Genomic DNA, 20,666 nt, shown 5'->3' with positions numbered 1-20,666 from the left:
TCTGTGGTGTAACTGCAAGTCTGCTGTACTTCTGCTAGTTTCATTCCCACTGCCCACCAAATGAGAGAGGAGGGGTTTGGGAGAGGAGAGCTATGCCCAGGGCCTGGGCCCCCTGAACTTTAGGGCACTGACATTCTGGCCTTCAAAAACAGTTGCTGACCTGAAAGGTTACTATTAGCATAGCATTAAAGCTGCTAATATCTCAGAAACCACTTAAAGCTGAAAATTAATGTAAATTGCAAAAGTGCTCAGAGAACCACTAAGTTTGCATCAACTGATTTTCTGAGGCTTGAGAGCCCCATCAGCAGCCATGTTGAAGTTATGTACAGTAGCTCCTCCTTCTGCCTGCGCATTGCAGTGCTCCTTCAGCGCCAGTGTGAGGGCGCACCATGCAGCACGGTTCATATCATGAACGGAAATACACCGCCTCACCTTCCCTTCACAGAAAGACGTATCATTTGCGGACCGTGGCAGGGGCTACTTTGTGTAGAACACGAATCAGAATGATGTAGCCACGCCCAGGCTATGGCCGTACTGCCGTGTGACTGAAGTGAAAGCATAGCTTCTAATATCGAGTTACACACGATGCTCCTGTAAATAAAATCGATATGTCAGCACTCTGATTATACTTCTGCATGTCAGTTCAGGTCTGCATTAATCAACCCCAAACTGTAGGTCTCTTATTAGACCCTCTTAGTGACCAACGACTGCGTATAAAGCATTTCCATATAAATCCAGATCTACATTGTATATAGCTTAAACATGACTAGCAGCCGTCTCGCTAACCGTAGTGTTACACACACATAATATATTATATTTAATGTCGCTGTTTCGGTATTTATACAGTTAATTCGTCAGTTCTAAGCCCCTCCTACACTCATCAGCGGGCTACAAGATCCGACTAGCGCCGCCTCACAGTGATACGTTCTTCTCGCGAGAGTTCCCGCCCCCGTGACCTGGTAGCCGTGTCTTCGCAGCTCGATCTCTCGGTATATAAAGGAGAGCGGCGACTGAGAGCAGACGGCTGGCGGCGGCGGCCCCATCCCAGCACAACCGGAGCCGGCTTGTTATCCAGGAAGCTGCCGTCTAATGCCATATCCTCGATAACCCACCTTTTCCAGAAATCCCACTAGTTGCCCCCTCTATTACAGCCCTGCTCCGAACCCCAAAACTGCCCCTGCATCACCCCGGCAGTACAGTTTTTATTGCCTTTCTAATCCCACCCCTTCGTAACTAGCCTTGCCGGTTGATTTTATTAGCTATTTTATATTACCCCAGAATAAAGCGGCAAACTATTTTATCCGCAAACGGAAGGGATTATCTCCATTTTTATTTAAAATGTAATACGGTTTTATTGTGCCCCAGACCCTTGCCTGATACCCACTGTAACCCGGGCTTTTATTACCCTTCTAAATCCAGGAGCAAATTACTTCGTGCTGATAGACTTAGAGAATATACCCGGTGTGGGGCAACTGTGCCTTCTCCCTTTGCTCTTGGGGTGGCACAATTTATAGCCACTGTATTTGCCACTCAGGTCATACAAGGTGTGTGGGGCAGTTGTGGGTCGGTAGCCTCCTGTGTGTGGGGTATTTAGGCTAGGGCCACCCTCCCTTAATTCCTGTTGGAAATGGCGGCCTCGGCTAACGCAAACCCCGTGGTAAGGACCCTGGGGCAAGTAGCGGACCCTCTTGGGCTGCTGGGTTGTAAAAGCGGGTGGTACCTGGGGGCGGGGGATTGCTGGGGTTGCTGGTTGTTGTAGTGTTCCTCTGAATAGCTAGGCAGCACACTGCTGGCGCCTCACATATGTCTGCTGTGAGGATAGGGCGCCAGCTCGGTGTAATGGTGGCGGACTGTTGGGTAGGGAACATATTGGTTAGTCTTAGCAGCCGGCGCTGCGCCTCCTTATAAAGCTCATAGTGACGGCAGGGAAGCCCTCTGGTGTAACCGAAGCAATAAAATTAACGAAAGGGGTGTTCAAACTGCACCCCCGCAGCTTTAGCAACACGGCCCCAGCGATTATCGCTTTAGTGCGGGAGGCCGCAGGCTGCGCATCCCGCTTATTCCGACCGCGTACTCCCATCATGGCTTCCCGATGTGTCCTTCCTCCCCTAGGCGGCCCTGTTTATATACAGTGTTCGCCCTGTCTAATATAGACTCTGCCAGGAGGGGCCGGGGCTTGGGCAGGTGACATCACCATCTCCCCCTCTCCTTATATATATAAGCCTTTATACAGCGGGCTGCGGCCGGGAGGTGGAGCGCTGCTGCTCTGGCGTCGGGACTGCTCTCGCTGTTCTATGAGGAGTCTGTGTGTGTCTGTGGCTTAGGGGGAAACATTCAGGATCGGTGCACTCGGTCCGGCTGATGTCGGCGTAAAAATATTTCACTGTTGCTTCAATTCCGTCCCAGCAATAGGCGGCTGCCCTCTGTATGCAGCTGCATAGCGCCGTGTGTAGGAAAGGATACAATTTCAGACCATGGGAAAGCCGTTTAATAACCTGCTGTAATAAAATGTACTGCCACCCTGGATGCAAAGAATATTATACATTGCCTTCTCCCCCACCCCCTGAGGGATTCCATATTATATTACAGAATCCGTTTTGCAACCCCGTTTTGTTTTGTTTTGTTTTTTGTTTTTTTTTACAAACCATTAATTCACCTTGTTTCGAGTATATTTAATTATAGGAAATAATTCCACTTGGAATAGGGAGTTATGGAAACTCAACATAGAAAGCATTTGTGTGGCCCAGCCCATTGGCTTAGAATATTTGGCCTAAAGGTGGTCCTACATGGTAAGACTTGCTTTGCCAATTAGCAAATCTTCCCCCCAATTATGCCTACCTTGGGTGGGTAATATTGCGTAATGCCATTGTATGGCTCTATTGATTGGGAGGCCTGTCAGAGGACCTGCAGCTTACATCTGCCGCTTTATAGCCACCTTGTATGTTTAATGCTACTTTACCCATGTGACTTTTACTTGTGTAAAAGCTCTATATTATGTAATTGCAAAAGTGAGACTTATGGGACAAAAAGTTAGTAGTAAGAGGAATATGTGGCTTGGAAAACTAATGCATCCTTACCAACATTTGAAAGCAAATTTTTAGTTATGCTGCACAAGTGTCTAATGTCCTCAGAGCTGATTTCTGGTCATAATAATTTTAATTCTTTTGTGCAGTTGGTCAGTGTAGAAAAAAATGTTAGACGGGTAGACTCGGCATGAATTGCATTTGCAATGCATACTTCATTTTTTAACTACTTGCTTTACCTGTGAATACCACTTTGTGGGGTAGGGCTAGCTGGATGACTTTCTTTCAGGTTTTTAAAAACCATGATAGTTTCTAAACAAGGTGGGGGCTCTACATGCACATGCCAGTGCCACATGAATGCTGACAGGTCCTTTTTTTGCAAGAGAAATTCTGGGAAATCTTGTGTTTCCTGGACTATGGAAATAGCTGAGGGGAAGTGTGGATGTGCCCCATACAGATCAAGTCCCCAGCAGGTTCTGGCCAATTATTATGCTCTTTACTCTTTATTGATCAGTACGTGTATGGAATTTGAAAGTTTGTATACACACTAATCATATACAGCTCCGAAGACTCTCTTTATAAGCATATTAATTATGATTAGACAGGTATGGGATACATTATCCGGAAACCCATTATCCATAAAGTTCTGATTTACGGATAGGCCAACTCCAATAGACACCATTATAAGCAAATGATTATAATTTTTAAAAATTATTTCCTTTTTCTCTAATAAAACAGTACTTTGTACTTGGTCCCAACTATGATATAACAAATCCTTATTGGAGGCAAAACAATCCTATTGGATTTAAGTAATGTTTAATTGATTATTTAGTAGACTTAAGGCATGGAGATCCAAATTAAGATCCCTTATCCTGAAAGCCCTGGGTCCTGAGCATTCTGGATAACGGTCCTATACCTGTATAGCTAATTCCACCCATAGCCACCAGGCATTGGTTCTCTTTGGGTCACAGAAGAAGGGATTAGAAACAACAGAGCTAATAGTTTTTCATGTTCTCTCTGTGTCTGTGTGTATTTCCCCCATAAACATAGTGGTAGTTTAACTGGCTCTTGATAAAATTGAACATAGTGTATGTTGTGGTAGGGAACGCTAATTGTATGCTCCACACTGGGACAGGTATTGTTGGGAATAATAAACCAGCTTAAAAAAAGGTGGGCAAAAGAGATGTCAAAAACTGTGCCTATGTTTGTAGAAGTTCCAAAATCATACTTTTTGGATGTTATAATTTAGAGGCATATTGTGGAAATGGGCATGAAAGTATTGTCATAGGTCTAAAAATATACAGCAGCTTCATCAGATAGCAGGCATTATATAAAATCCTGCCCACTGCAGGTTTTTAGTTGTTTTGGTGGCCCCTGGTTTATTGCAATTAAAAAAAGTGTTTACAAGTAGTAAATAGTCATACCTTCTATTATGGCTGTTTATGTTTAAGAAAAGCTTTGAAATGTGTTTTGTCAAGTTGTGCACTTATGGGATTGAATTGCTTCACTGCAGTTTTGTTTTACTTTGAGCTCATTCATTCTATGTCAGTCTTCAGTGTTTGTATATGAACTGGGCATACTCTAGAAGGTTTCCCATACCTTTAAAACTGCCAAATTCAACTCTGCTTATTACCAATTATGGTATATCGGGATTTAATGTGAATTCTGCATATACTTGCCCTTCACTAGGCAAATAGTATGGTGAGGTTTGGATTGCAGTGGTTTATATAACAGCAAATGTTAGTGGTTTACTATCAGGACTACCTGACTCTAAGTATCTGTATGGTTGAGATCTCTAATAGCTACAGAGCTAAGCTGTCTTTTTTGTGTGTCTTTCAAATTAAATGATGTGTATGGAAATATATCTTTTATGCACACCTTGTCATTTATTTCTAAAATTATAACTTCCAATGTTTTACAGCCTAAATTGTACAGATCTGTGATTGAAGATGTTATCAATGATGTAAGGGAACTTTTTCTGGATGAGGGAGTTGATGAGCAAGTCTTAATGGAGCTGAAAACAGTAAGTATTCTATGGCATGCTCTCCAAGCAGTCTTCTGTGTCACCATAAAGGAACTTTTGTGGGAGCTTCAGATTGACAGGGACTCTCTTTTTCAAGCTTTGGGAAAGCAAGCTGATGCAGTCTAAAGCAGTTGATGGTTTTCACTCTGAGGAACAGCAACTTCTACTGCAGGCTCAACAACAGCAACATCCTCAGCATCATCATGTATCGCAGCACCCTCAGCAGCAACAGGCAGCATCTCACCAGACACAGACTCAGCAGGTTCTCATCCCCGCCACACACCAAGGTCAGTTTAAAAAGATATGAAAAATGAGTTACTTTACTTGTCGAGATAATATGGCTGAATAAATATGCCCAATATGTTATTTGATCTCCAAGACCAACACATCTGGAACACTTAAACTGTCAGTTACAGGAGCCTATATTAAAATTTTTAAGCAAAATGGGCAGCCTTAAATGCAAAAAAAAAAATTCATAGTGGGAACATGGATTTTTTCCCCACAAGATTTTGCTATGATTTTTGCAGTTCCTGTCGTAGGGGAAATGAGAAGTCTTTTTCAAGGCAATATAAGCCAGGAAAGGGGTACAGTACATAGTCCATTGCAATAGTTCTGTCATTACCAAGAAGCGTTTACTTTTTCTCAGCCTTTCAAAGCTTAGAAGAAAGCAAAAATACCAGACTTATGTGTTCCATACATTTCTATCAAACGTGAGACCATTGCTCAACAGAAAAATTTCAGATTTTGATTTTTGTGTTACTAATGTGAGATGCACTGAGACCATTGCTAGCTATGAAAAGTCAGAATAAATCCGGGTTTAAAAGATCATACATACCTTGTGTTTTCATGCTCATTTGTTAGTAACGTTCCCTTTAAAAGTATTCTTTCTTCTGCAGCTCCCCAGCAGCAAGTCCTTGTACAAGATTCTAAGTTGATTCAGCATATGACAACACAAGGAATGGTATGGTGTGGCAGTTCCTATTCATTGCCATTTGTTGTATTTGTATAAATTGAGATTTTCATTCATCTATGTCATGATATACAGTATCTAGTTGGAAACTGGACTTCCAGTTGTGAAACCACTGTGGTAAGGATGTCAAAGTGGCATTGTATGTTGCTGACAAGCAGTGTCACTGAAGCACAAAGGGAGATGTACAGTGGTACTGAACACATCAGACTATCATTCTAAAGTGGCCACACTACTGTTATTTAGATATGAATAAACTCAGGAGGGTTCCTACTAGCAGCTTCTAGAAAAAAGTTAGACTGCTTTCAAAAGCTTGAATGATAAGGTCTTCAGTTTGGCTTTGTGTCATCACCACTACCGAGGCTCAGGACATCACCCTTTGCAGCAGAACAGAGCTGAACCCAGAACAAGTTTGTTGTTTGCTGGACCCATGTCTTAATACCACTTAAAGGACATGTCAACCCCAAAAATAATTAATTAAAAAAAAAAAAAAAACTTTGTAAGATACTTTGTAAATTTAATTGCTGTAGAAAGCAGCATTTGCTGAACTCTTGGTGGTTACTTTTTAAACAATGTTACAAGTGCCAGGCTCCTCCAGCAAGACCGGTCTGTAAAATCTGCTGCTTGTGTTACATTGATACATTGTTTCAAACACCAGCGCCACCAGGGCATGAGAATAGAAAGGACAGACAAACACTGCTTTTAATAGCAGTATTTTATACAAATAACTCAAAAACCATTACAAATACGTAATGAATGTATATTGCAAAGTTGCTTTGCATTAAGTTTTCTTTTATTAGACAAAATTATTTTGGGGGTTGATATGTCCTTTAAATCAAGAGCAAAAGTTGTGGTTTTTTTTCCCCATAATAGACAAAAACATGGTTGTCATGGGTTTATACCTTACAGCCAACCTTTATAAAGTGGAAAGGAAAGATCTTGAACTAATTCAAGGTGAAATTTCACAAGGGAAGATGTGAGATAGCAAGCTGGCTTTTTTGGCCTGTGTAATTTTCGAAGGGGAAGGGGGGGGGGCTGGGTATTGATGTATGCAAGAAACCTACTCATACTGACCAGCATTTTCTGTTTGATTCCTATTACCCTATTACAAACTGGGGGTTATGAGAACTATATCACTGGGTAGCAACCAATGCTGAGACTAAACATGAGGGATACAAACATCTCAAAGGGGCGTTTAAAACTTGTGGATGCCGTAAGTTTTGTATTGACCATCAATACAAAATTGAGGTCAAGCAAAAACACCAGACAGAGGGAGGTATATAGCAGGCAAAGCTAAATAGTCATCCCCATATGTTGCTGGAAAACCAGAATTTTCAACAAACTGAATTCCTGTTTTCAAACCAAGCAATGCTGTAAAACATAAGTTCAAAGATTAGATATAGTTCAACCAAGGGGTCTAAATACTTGTCCTTTTAAATGTTTTTGGATGTCCGGTAATGAATATAGTATAGTTAATGGTTTTATAAACTGCTGGGAGGGGGGATAGGGTTTGCAGTTTTAAATATTAACTTTATATTTGTATGTTTCAGAGTGCTGCAGCTACAGCCGCCACCCTGGCACTTCCTGCTGGTGTTACACCAGTTCAGCAGCTGATCACAAACTCTGGTGAGCACATTGCCATATACAGATATTTTCACTATATTCATTAATTGGAATGATCATTCTTTGCAACAGGAGAATCCATACAGGTGTGAAAGTCTTAAAGCAGTGCTGTCCAACTTCTGTGGTACATAGAGCCTGTACATGGTGGAGGGCTGCTAATAGAAGCCAATTTTGACCACTCCCCTTTTTTAAACTGCACCCACTTCAAGCCACACCCATGTTATCGCACAAGCTTTTAAAACCATACCCACATTAATGGTGGCAGCGCAGCAAAAACACAAATGGTTGGTGCTTGCTGCAGGGATATCACCCTTAATTGGTATGTGAAGAATTATGTCATTGACATACCCTTAAATCCATATGCCTCCTCCTTCCCTGTGGATAGCACAGCTACTCCTAGCATATAATTACATACCTTAGGGACCAATAATTTCCAACTGCTAACAAACTCCAAGAACAAACCCCTGCCAGGTGTGAACAATGTGGGTTCTTATAATCCGAGCCTGAGGTGTGAACAATACAGGCACTAAAAGGTGTGAACATTACAGGGAATTACATGTAAAAACAATACAGAGCTTGCAGCCTGAATCTGAGGTCTGAACAATGCAGGGAGCCAGTATTCTCAGTACTGATACCATTTAAAGCTTACACAAAGGTAAGCAGTCACAGCAGCCAGACAGGTGGGGGGGGCCCACACAGAGGGGGGTAGCGAGCCGTCAGTTGGATGGCACTGTCTTAAAGGATTGTGGCTCCAAAACATTGCATATGTATATTTGGGATGGATATATATGTCTAACAGCAGCAGGCACTCGCATTAAATATAGTCTTAGTTTGCCTGGGTGCAGTCATTTAAAGGACTAACAAATTATGCAGAAAATAGAAGCCGCACTCACAGGACTTAGTGTGAAAAAATAAAGTTAATTTATTTTAAAGCGTACAGCTTTATTATATTATATTATAACTTTTTGTTTGTCTTTAAACAGGCCAACTATTGCAGGTGGTAAGGGCAGCAAATGGTGCTCAGTATCTTATCCAGCCTCAGCAGTCCATGGTGTTGCAGCAGCAAGTAATTCCACAGATGCAGCCAGGTGGAGTTCAAGCTCCTGTTATTCAACAGGTAAATATAAATGTAACATATGTAAATGTGTTTAATATGTAAAAAAAAAAAAAAATCCCTTTTGTACATCTTCTTGTAAAACCGTTTACTTCTCTGCTAGGTGTTAGCTCCGATTCCAGGAGGCCTCTCCCAACAGACCGGAGTCATTATACAGCCACAACAGATCTTGTTTACAGGAAACAAGACTCAAGTTATACCCACTACTATGTCTGCTCCTCAAGCACCAACACAGGGACAGCTTACTGTGACAAGTCAGCAGCAGCAACAAGGTCAGCAGCAGCAGGTTGTCCTGCAGGTTGATGGTGCTGGGGACACATCCTCTGAGGAGGATGAAGATGAGGATGAAGACTATGATGATGAGGAAGAGGAGGACAAGGAGAAAGATGGAGAAGATGGTCAAGTGGAAGAGGTAATTTTGAAACTGTTTACTCCTGTGCAATAGCTGTACTGCCATAAGTAACTCAAACTCAATAGAGAAGTGGTGTTTCCTGGAGCTTTATTTTTTATTTTTTCTCCTAGGAACCACTCAACAGTGAAGATGATGTAAGCGATGAGGAAGGGCAGGAGCTCTTTGATACAGAGAATGTTGTAGTTTGCCAGTATGATAAGGTAAATTAAAGGGGAGGATATTCCATGACTTAACATGTAGCAAGTTGTAGAGAAATAGTTTGTATGTATTAATGATCATTGTCTTAGGCTGATGCCACACGAGGCGTAGGGCTGAAATTTTCGGCAAGCGGAAAAGCGCTTGCCGAAAATTCAGCCCTACGCCTGCTACTTGTGCCTGCACCCGAATGAATGAGATACGCTCGGGTGCAGGCACATGTAGCCGATATACGCATGAAAACGCGAGAGAATGCAAAGTCTCGCGTTTTTTATGTTAAAAAGGATATAATTTACAGAATATTCACGGCTCCTTTGAATTATAGATTTAAAAAAAGAAATTGTACAATCTGTGATTTGCCCCTTGATTAACCATACAGAACATTCTTCCCCACAGCTGACAATGGCATGCAGAAATGTGGAATCGGTGTGTGGTGTCAGTCATAGCAACTGCTTGCTGAGATAACCATACCATATAATTGCACGTGCCAATTTGCTTGTTAGTCTCAGAGTTCATATTAAAATTGTGGCTACTGCTATATGGTAGTGTGCATCAAGTTCTATAATATGGCTTCCTGATCCTTGTCTTGTGTGGGCGAAAAATGTCAACCATATTCCTTTTATATTCCGTAACAATAAGCAGAATTTCTTATTTGGGTGGTTTTAATTTCCCTTCTATTTCTGCTCCCCAGATCCACAGAAGTAAAAACAAATGGAAATTTCATCTTAAAGATGGCATCATGAACCTGAATGGGCGAGATTTTGTCTTCTCCAAAGCCATTGGGGATGCAGAATGGTGAAGATGCACCAGCTTTTGATAAATCAAATGAAAGAGCTTTAGGGGATTTTCTGGATGAACGCAAGGGGATAGACCTAAATTATGCAGATTGCCTCCTTTTATTCATCCCAGGGCCTGACTGGAGCAAAATGTCCAGTTCCCCAGTGGAGCATCAGAGGGAAATGTGGATCATATTGCCAACTTAAAGGATGTGTTAAATCACCCAAGATGGCTTGGTAGGGGCAATATGAACTTGGCACTGACTATAGTGGACAAAGCTGCCAATTCCAGCAATGGCTTTAGTGTGTAACTTGCTCACTTAAACCTCTGCAGACTTCAATCTCCTTTGCTACGCAAATTCAGCAGGCATTGAGCAGCCATACTCTACAGCTATACTAACATCTGCTCGGAGTACACAGTTGCTATATTTTAATAGTGCTGTTGAGTTTATTCTGGACAAACTTACCATGTCTCCTGGTTAATTTTTGGCCATTCTTAGAACCACTTCCCTTTCAATGACAGTATATTAAGCTTCAGTCTTAGTGTTTAGCACTGATGATCCCAAAATCCTCCATTTTTTTTTTTCAACTGTTCAACATTAAGGTCTTTAAATACATTTGTCTAAGACATACCCTTCAGTTCATTGGATATGCATTGAGTGGGCAGGTATATTCCATAACAGGCAGTGTTCTTACACTGCTGTAATGATTAAGTGCAAGGTGGAACATCCATTAAGATTGGTCCCATATCTGCTTACCATTTAATGTGCCGTTTTTAGTTTCCATTGTAGTCAAAATGGCAGTGCCTCTTGATGCCTGTTTAGCTTTGACTACTTGAATTAGGTACTGCCTGTGCTTTAATGAATCCTCAACTGGCTTGTTTTCTAGCTTAATTTGCCACAATGAGTATTGCCTCATTTACCTGTTATACAAAAATTGCTTCCTATTTATGTTTAAGTTGAAATGGATCAAGACACCTAAATGTAAATTAATTTGTGTTCTTTGTGGTTAATGCACTGCTGGCACTTGTTGGGACACTTGGCTGTAAAGGCCCTTCTATAAGATTTTTACACAGAAGTGGCTGCATATATCTGTAGTGCATTGCAACCTTACAAAATTTAATAACACCATTAAAATTAACAGGAATGACTTTAAGAATGGTTTAAATCAAGAATTGCTCAAACTGCCTTGCAATTAGTGCCTAAATCCATACAAACTTTGCATTTGAACTAGCTCTAAATAACCCTCTGGTTACCATAAATCAGTTGTATGGTTACTTTAGCAATCCTGCAGTGGAAATGCACCTTCATTCTATGGGTGATGTCTGGTTCTGTCATTATGGTGGTTATATGTAGCTTGATTAGGAGGCAGTTAAAGGGTTTGTACAACAAAACAACTGGCCTGCAAAATGGGACCAAAGGTGCATCTGTTAATGTGCCTTAAACTGAGACTGGATACCTTTTTATTCTGTAGGAACTGTGCTCCCAGAATCCCTTGCACAGTGAGCAATATCCTACTGGTCTATCTTGCAGCTCAGACTTTGCCGTAATGACGCCCAAAGACTTTCCATGTTAACTTGTACCTGTGTTTTGGGAGAAAGAATGGAGCAGCTTTAAGTTTGCTAAGTGTGAACGACTGTACGTAGTGCTGCTCCTGTGTGAATCAGGGTGTTCCTAGATTTGGGTTTTATATTGGTCTATGGGAACTCTTGCGCTACTGTTAACTGCTGTTGTACATACAGTTGTATGGAAGGGCGGACAAATCTATTTATTATGTTTGTAAAATTCTGTAAAATTGCAGATAAAGTTTGCTTTTTTGTCTTAATGAATATTATGTTTTTAAATGCCATGCTTAGGATTGGGTTAGAAACTGTTGATCTATTTTAAGTTTTAATATTTTACCTTTGCAAAAAACTTTAATTAAAGTTATTTTAAAAATGAGATACTTTTTGAATGTAGCTTTTTCCTTTTAGGCAGTTTTCTGTAGTGATGCTTCTGTGTCCTTATTTTACCACTTGGGATATGTATTCTTTGCCTTAGGTTTGTTCTTCCTATACACTGAAGGATTTGGCAAAATAGTTATATTATCAAACCAACGTCTTAAGACTTGCTGATATTAACATTTAGTTTTTAGGTTTTCTGGTATTGTGTACATTGAAAGCTAGAGTAAAACATCCCTAAATTTGCTGTTTATCATTTTAAAACATGGGCTCTTTAATAAGGACCCCTGCCACTAAACATATATTCTGGTCTTGAAATCCATGAGATCTGCACAACAGACTCGGTAACTCCCCCGTACAGCCTTTTTGCTCCTGATTGGGATGTCTCATGGTGCTACTGAGGCACAAATGCAGAGAAACCTCTTGAATCATGAGTCTTTTTTCCAGCTCCATTTATTGACAAAGTCTTACTGGATTTAGAAACTCTTCAGATGGTAGACAACTAAAAGAAAATGAAAAGGTCTATACAGCATTTAGCAGGAAGTATTTAACCATGAAACCCCCAGTTCTTGTTGGTATACAACATTCTGAAAGGAAGCTCATTCAGGTTGGATTTGCATGGTAGCAAAGCATTGTCCATTCTTTCAGTAACCTTTGTTACTTTTTGTCTATTTGTGCTTAGCAAATAAAAATAAACTAAACTTGACATAATTATTTCCTCCCCCCAAAATGTTTTGCATAGGAAAAGTTATCCAGAGTAACTTTTTAATAAACATTTTCAGTGGTTTTATTTAAAGGAGTGGGTTTTTTTGTGACTGGTTTTACATTGTCTACCCTCCTGACTACTGAGCCAATGTTGTAAGCCAGCCAGTTAAGGAAACACCAAAAGTTTCAATTAAAAAAAAGTTTGCTTGAGAGCCACTACTGTAGTTTATATAAATAAGCTGCTGTGAGCCATGTGTGCTTCATGCTGAATTGGTGAAAGACTCATTTACAAAGCAGGTACACTTTGAAAACATGGGATTAGTGCTTACTGCGTAGGGTCAGAAAGGTAAAAAGGATCAAATGCGGTTCATGGCTCAGCAGGACTAAAAACAATACACTTTTTTTCATGAAAGAGGGTGTTTGTTGCAAAGAATACATTTATTAGTAGATGATGGAGAAACAGATACTAACTTTCACTATAAATAAAACTTTTTAGTGTTACAACATCTACGTTCAACCCTTCCAAACAAGCCAGTATGTATATAAACTCATGGGACTTAAATTATGTGCAAAAATGTAATGGTGTAGGTTGATTCGGACCTCAAGACAAGACCGTTCCCCAAACAAATTAAAATAGTTGATTTTCAGCCACTATGGACTAATTCAGTTTGTTTGGTTTGGGAAACTGTTTGTGAGGTCTAGATAAAGGTCTGTAGGACCGAAATGTTTACTTACACCATTACATTTTGAAGCTGAACATTGAAGTCCCATGAGTGCTCTGTGTTCTACATGCTGATCTTTTCTGTGGCTTCACCTGGGCTTTTTTCTTTTTTTTTTTTTTTTGAGAGCTGCCTTTCAATGTATTTATATAATATGTATTAAGATATATATTGGTTGCAGGAAAGATTGTTTGTTTCCCCTTTTGACGTTCAGGGCTGAATCGTCAAATATGGAGGAAGAAACAATAGGAATTCTACCCCCACCAGCCGATTCCGCCCTAAACGTAGATTTTTGCTTCAATGGAGCCTGATCAAAACCTTTTAACCCACCTGATCGATGAGATGACTGATATCTGCAGCCTTTGCAATATCTGTCACCTTGTTGATCCACCATTCACGCACTGAATATTGTACAAAACAAGGTTTAACATTATTTGTATGCAAAATTAGATATATAAATTATTGCCCTAAAGCAGTGCTGTCCAGTTTCTGTGGTGCTGAGGGCTGGAATTTCTCTAGCATATATAGTTAAGTGCTACTAATGGAAGCCATTTTGACCACTCCCCTCTTTTAAACTGCACCCACTTCAAACCACACCCATGTTATCACAAGAGCTTTTAAGGCCATGCCCACATTAATGGTGGTAGCGCAGCAAAAACCCACATGATTGGTGCTTGCTGCAGGGATATCCCCCTTCATTCATATGTGAAAGAATTCTATTATGTCATATTAAGACATACCCTTAAAATCCATATGCCTCTTCCTCCCTTGTGGCTAGCACAGCAACTCCCAGCCTATAATTACACACCTTAGGGACAATTTAATGGCTATTTCCAACTGCTAACAAACCCCTGCCAGGTTCACCTCCCACAGGCAGCACAGGGCAGGCAGAGTATGGCACACATGGGCAGCACAGGGCAGGCAGAGTATGGCACACATGGGCAGTACGCTGCCCGTGTACAACATGCTTTGCTTGCCCTGAGCTGTCTATGTGTGCCATTCTCTGTCTGCCCTATGCTGCCTGTGTGCGCACCATACACACAGGTAGTACATACAATGACACAATGCTGGCACAGCTCCTAATGGAACAGGTGAACAATGTGGGTGCCTACAGCCTGAGCCTGAGCCTGAGGTGTGTGAATAGTACAGAGGATTCCAGCCTGAATCTGTGGTGTGAACAATGCAGGGGGGCAGTTAATCTCAGTACTGATAACATTTACATTTTACACAAAGATAAGCCATCAAAGCAGCCAGACAGGTGGGGGGGGCACACAGAGGGGGGTCGTGAGTTGGACAGCACTGCCCTAAAGCAATTTGGTTTTGCCAGACCTACTACTTTGAGTGCCTGTGCCAGTGAGCCCTCCCTGTTGGTGATGTCAGGGCCAGTTCCCTCCTTCTCTGTGACATCACCAGCAGGTTTGGATCATTTTAAAATAGACCATGAACTCGGGTGGTGCTGGTTCTCTGGAGGTGGGTTAGGGTTGGGTGCAGGTCATAGTTTTTGTGTACTGCACTTCACTATTATAAAGTGCCATTCTAATGACGGGGGTGCCTAATATTTTGACCCCCTCCCCCCAAGTGATTTTACCTTTTGTTTTACTTAAATATTACAGTTCAGAGCATTTTACTGTAAAGTTATGTAACAATAAATGTAAGAGAAAGCTATACCATGTAAGAATACATTCACATTCCCTGCATTTGGCCTATGGAGCTCTAACGTTTCAGTGTGGTTTGCGATATTGTCTGTGCAAGTGGAATTATTTTTACAGGAACCAAACAGATTTGTGAATAGTCTGGGAGCACATAAAGCCTATTTTGCAGTGCCCTGTGTTGACATGTATGTGTAGAAATGTTTACCCCCAAATTGCATTTATTTCTTTCTGCTAGTTCCTGTGGGAATTTAGTTCCCTCTTACATGCACCACTGGGCAGCAAAAGGGTTAATGTACAGTCAGGATGGCTGAATAGTCCAGTGAGCACTGAACAAGGCTCTCTTCTCCCTGAATGACGTTACTGAGTTGCTCATACCTCACCAACTCATAATACTGGCACATATAAGCAAAACAAGGAGAGTGCTCACTTCAGGAGCTGCGTGTAGAGTCGACTGAAGTTGTGGGCTGACCCTTCCTTATCTATTGCCCCATGAAAGTCGCCCTTTCCTTGATTGCTTGAGAATTCTTTAAACTCTTTCAGAAAATAATCACTGTAAAAGCATCTAAACAATCTCAAACAGTCTCTGCTGCTATATTGTGAGCCATTTAACATGGGACCATATTCCCTTTTATATCTTCCCTTTCCTACATCTTCCCTTTAGGGCAAAAGTATAAATAGAAGGCACATTTCCTAACACCCAAGATATGTATGGATTTCTTTTGCAGGGCAACTGTAAATATATTGGGCTATATCTCCAAGAGAAGAGTATTGAAAAAAAAAAAATACATGTTATAGTTACACCTTAATGTTTTCTTACTAAACATGTATGTATTATGCATTTTGTCACTTGGATTTAGTTGCAACAAAATATCAGACCATTCCCTGCCATTAGAGGTGCCATTTTATTGTGACACAAATGTTAATTAAACAGTTGCAGATTGGTTTGACGCATTCCTGATAACCCCATGCATAAAGTAAGGGTCATACAAACTTCATTTTTAGTGACAGGAGTTGAATTTCACTGGCCTGTGCAAAGCCCTGATCTCCACTAAACTGAACATCTGTGGAATGAATTGGAAAACCAGTGTGTGCCAGGCCTGATCCCAAACATCATTGGCTGAATGGGATTCGATCAACTTTCCAGTATCTAATGTAGAGAAATGCTGTTCTAGCATCAAAAAGATAACCATATTAATACCCTTAGTTTTGGACAGTTTGGCAAGTCCACATAGACCACAGAATGTAGCTTTATTTTTTCTTCCATCAAGTTCATCATTACACCTATTCTGGGGTATTTGTATCTCCAGTTGGAATCCCTGGGATTTATCTCTTAGAGCCCATTACAGGCAGGCTCTGTACCTATATCTACTAGGTTTCCAAGTCTCTCTCACTTACACTACAAGGAGCTTCCAGACCTGTCCCACTGCCAGCAGGCAAGTGTCAGGACTATAATTCAGGACTATAATTCTGCCATATGTAACAGACATATGCAAAAGTTTAGTCTTCAACAGATAAAGCATGGGTAGTTGTTGTTTGCCAGGAAGATTTTAGGAAGTTTTTGATCTAGTCAAAAAGTTTGGCGATCTGACCACCATATGATATGTACAGTATATTTATGAACCAACAACAAAATTGCCATTGCAAGCAGCACAACTATAAAAACAGAACCCAGAACATAGGGTGTTATGCCCTTTGCAGTTGGCTCCTTAGAATGCATTCTCTAATAGTTTTATAAAATAATGGATTAAATAGCCATTGTAAATAATTACAACAGCAGCTGGACTTTTCCACCCTATGGAAGAAGACATATAAACCTGTCTAATAAAATTATGTATTAAATGTAGAAAAATGCCACCGCATTATACTATAAATTGAAACAATTCAGAATTTCAAATTCCTCAAGTATCCAGTCACGCCTCTGAGATAATGCAGAAATGTCTGGATTGCCTGCTCCTGGCACAGCAGGAATTGGCTTTCTGAATGCAGTGTTTATAAGCACACATCTGCACTTTTAATAATATTTTATTATTAAATGATTGCTCATAATCACCAGTCAGCGCTTTTATAGAGAATATTTTCCATTTTATATTGATTGCATATATGTTAAAATAATTTATAGCAAGGAGATTAGCTTCCTGGGCTTCTATGTACAGATTTGCTGGTTCCTTTTTTATATATACAATGGAGTCACTATTTGTGGTGTCACATTGCTTTCCTTGTTCTATTCAGGAAAAACACTGCTTGAAAGTTTTCCAAGCTGCAGCATCTGCATGGAAATAGTGGTCTCATGTAATACTTGGTCTTCTACTAAAATGTCCAATAAGTTGCTATTAATGATCTAAAGCAAGGCTAATGCACATACTGAATGAAAGCTCAGCTCTGGCAGCTATTGTACAGGTAAAATAATAAACATGCAGAAGCTGTTGTAACCCAGCTGTAGGGAACCTTAGATTTAGTTTCCATTAAGCCTAATAGGGTTGCCACCTGTCCGGGCTCAAGGGCTGCCTGGGTCACTGCCCGCCTCCTCCCCGCCCCATGATGTCACAGCCCCACTTCCTCTCCGCCCCATGATGTCACAGCCCCACTTCCTCTCCGCCCCCAGAGACATCACCCCCGCCCACTGCCCAGCTAAGAAAGCTGGCAGAGGTGGCAACCCTAGTTCCTAAACCCTATGTGTGGGAAATACTTCTTTCTCTATGCAAAAGTAATTGATTGGTAGTCTTAGAAATGCCCACTAGGTGGCAGCATGTTTGTTTAAGAAAAGAGAACTTGACTGTGCTCAGGGTCTAACTCACTGAGAGGTGACTACAGGCTACGTTTTTGGCCCCCCCTTGGCCCCCCACACTTTCCTTTACAGCGTTGGAGGGGGTCCAGGGGGGGCTGCATCGCTAGTGTAGAAATTGCAGTTGCTGAAAATTCGGCTCTTAAAGTTACCAAAGGTGGCTTTTTGCCGTCCCTGGTCTGTCTGTGGGCTACAGGATTTGGTTCAGGATAGTTAGCATTGTATTAGTCGTTCTAGTAGCCAGGAGTAGACTTAGGGGCAGATTCATCAAAGTTCGAATCCCAAAATGGGTAAAATTTGGATTTGATACGATAATTTCCGATGATCGAAAATGTCACGAAAATGCTTACGAAAAAATCGGAATAGTCATGATAATATCGTATTGGCGATCCGAAAGTCACAAAATTTTCATATCCAAACAATCGTAAACAGCGGGTACACTTATTCTGGGGTATTTGTATCTCCAGTTGGACTCCCTGGGATTTATCTCTTAGAGCCCATTACAGGGAGGCTGTGTACCTATATGTACTAGGTTTCCAAGTCTCTCTCACTTACACTACAAGGAGCTTCCAGACTCAATTGCACTCTGTAGCTCCAACCTGGCCCAAGGAAAGTCACGATACCGAAGCTTTAATGAATCCGAAACTTGCACAAATTAACGAAAAAAAATGCAAAAAATATGCACAGTACGAAAAAACAGTGCATACAGCCGCTAGTACTTAGGGTCCTCAGTGTGCAAGGGTACAGATAGGACCCAAAAGAATTGAATTACCCTGCATGAAAGAGGTTTCCCAAATTGGAGGCAGGTGGAGGTGCCTACTTATAGCATTATTGATTGATTTGTTTAAAGTTTCAGTAAATTAAGTTTGTGTTCAGAAGAACTCCACATGGTCCTGATTATTTGCCACAGCTGCTGGTGACTTATGCCTAACTGCCAGTCCTTTCCTACAGCTCAGCTGGAGCCTGCCTGAGGCAGGAGTAAAACTGGGAGTTGCAGGGAGTTGTACAATCACTCTTCATGTTCAAGGAGCCTATACAACCCGGTACACAGGTCAAATGCGCACACACGCTGATTTCCCTTAAAGCAACACTAAGGGGTGTGCTACACATCATTCAATATTATAAAATCTAAAATTAGAAATAGGAGCCTATGAATGAGCAGACTACAATATTTGTAGAGATTAACCCTTAAAGCCTAGTTTTCAAACAGTACAAGTAACTTGGCATTAATGGTTTAAACTGGGGTTGGTTTATCAAAATGGTGGTTATCCCAAGCCACAGACACCTATATTGCTAATATTATCTAAATAGTTGCTGCTGGTAGATTAACCTACTTTTAGCTTTTGGGCAATGGTCTCTTCCAGTTCTAAAATGAAACAGCTAGGTGCAGAGCAAAGCACTGTAGGCCAAAAGATAGTTCTGAAGGTGTTACATACACAGCTTTTCTGTGCTTTCTGACTGCTGGTTCTCCCTAACTTGCATATCTGAATGATGAGCATGCTACGGGGTGTTCCAGGGGACACCCATAAACCGCTAACCTTCTCTGAATACAGCAGAGCCAAACACATGGAGCACTGTATTCAATGCAAGGCACAACTCTTTGTACTCTAGGAAAAAAAAGCCTTCAGACACAACCCACAGGGTAGAATGCAAAAAACAGCGCACTTTGCACCAATTTCTGTATGGGACTCCTGGCTTAGCAAAATGAGTGTATGAACCGTTATTTTGTACGCCATCGTTTATCTGAGTAAATTGATCTGTGTGGATAAGACAAACAGGGCATCGGCTGGACTGAATGGCCTTGAAGTGATGCTGGCATCAGAATAAAATGTGTTTGGCTTTATCTCAATATTTGTTTTACATTTTTGACATTTTGGAGGAAGATTTACAAATGTGCTTATGGAAAAGTTAAAGTAACTTTCTGTGCTTGCATAACATGATGTATGGCTAACATGTCTTTTCCCTTTATGGAAAAAAACAAGCCATCTTGTCTTGGTTTTCTAAAGGAACTCATAGATGAAAACTATAGTCTGACAGGACTATACAAAGGGTCCATTTACATTAACTGTGTTGCAAGGCTGTATTTAGGTCCTGTGCTGCCTTAGATACTGGACCTCAGCCCATCGCATGCACCGATCTCAGGACAGGGGGTTACCTCCTCCCCACACCTCTGCTGTCAGATTTAGCAGCAAGTATCCAGTGGCACAGTTGGGGTGATTTTTTTCAAAGTGATTATTGTATTTACCATATAGGTACCTGCCTCCAAACACTGTCACCCTAAGCACTATGGTACATACACCCTGCGCATTGCTTCCTGCAAGGGTTAAGCTATGAAAGCAAGAAAGGGAAGAAGAGAAGAAAATCTCAACTTTTTAAAAGCTTCATTGTATAGCATTACAACCTCTGTGACAGAACTTAGATTAAACATAAATTCTAAGAATCTGTAATTACTTGACAATATCATTTCTACATCCCCTGCCTCACAACATATTAAAGGAGACATATCCTATAAAAATTATGAATGTACCAGGGAATTATACTCCTCTTGATATAGAAGGATTATGCTTTAAAAAGTTGTGTTTCCTGCTGATTTATTGAGAAATTCCACAAAAAACCCACTAGCCCCGCCCATCTGTCTTCATTTCACACTGGATAGGATCTATAGGGAGCTCCAATAAAGGGGCCATTTTTACAGAGTGGATTAATGTTTAGCCCAAAGTGAAACCAGCACCGTAT

At 41.0% G+C, this 20,666-nt stretch overlaps 1 protein-coding gene across 2 annotated transcripts in view; it reads left to right on the top strand.

The window, feature by feature from the left end:
• Nucleotides 1-12,073, top strand: part of gtf2a1 (general transcription factor IIA 1) — a 59,823-nt gene extending 47,750 nt beyond the window's left edge. The window contains exons 7-15 of one of the 2 annotated variants that reach the window (XM_031890476.1): nucleotides 1,616-1,657; nucleotides 4,945-5,046; nucleotides 5,144-5,333; nucleotides 5,943-6,007; nucleotides 7,564-7,639; nucleotides 8,620-8,753; nucleotides 8,854-9,162; nucleotides 9,273-9,362; nucleotides 10,049-12,073. In XM_031890476.1, coding sequence (XP_031746336.1) covers nucleotides 1,616-1,657; nucleotides 4,945-5,046; nucleotides 5,144-5,333; nucleotides 5,943-6,007; nucleotides 7,564-7,639; nucleotides 8,620-8,753; nucleotides 8,854-9,162; nucleotides 9,273-9,362; nucleotides 10,049-10,156 — 1,116 coding nt within the window. In that variant the 3' untranslated portion in view covers nucleotides 10,157-12,073. 2 annotated transcript variants of the gene reach the window in all.
• The last annotated feature ends 8,593 nt before the right edge of the window (nucleotides 12,074-20,666 follow it).

Source organism: Xenopus tropicalis, chromosome 8 (assembly GCF_000004195.4).
Source record: "Xenopus tropicalis strain Nigerian chromosome 8, UCB_Xtro_10.0, whole genome shotgun sequence".
Lineage (NCBI taxonomy): Eukaryota > Metazoa > Chordata > Amphibia > Anura > Pipidae > Xenopus > Xenopus tropicalis.
Note: the sequence above shows the minus strand (reverse complement) of the source record. Positions and strands in the feature narration are given on the sequence as shown.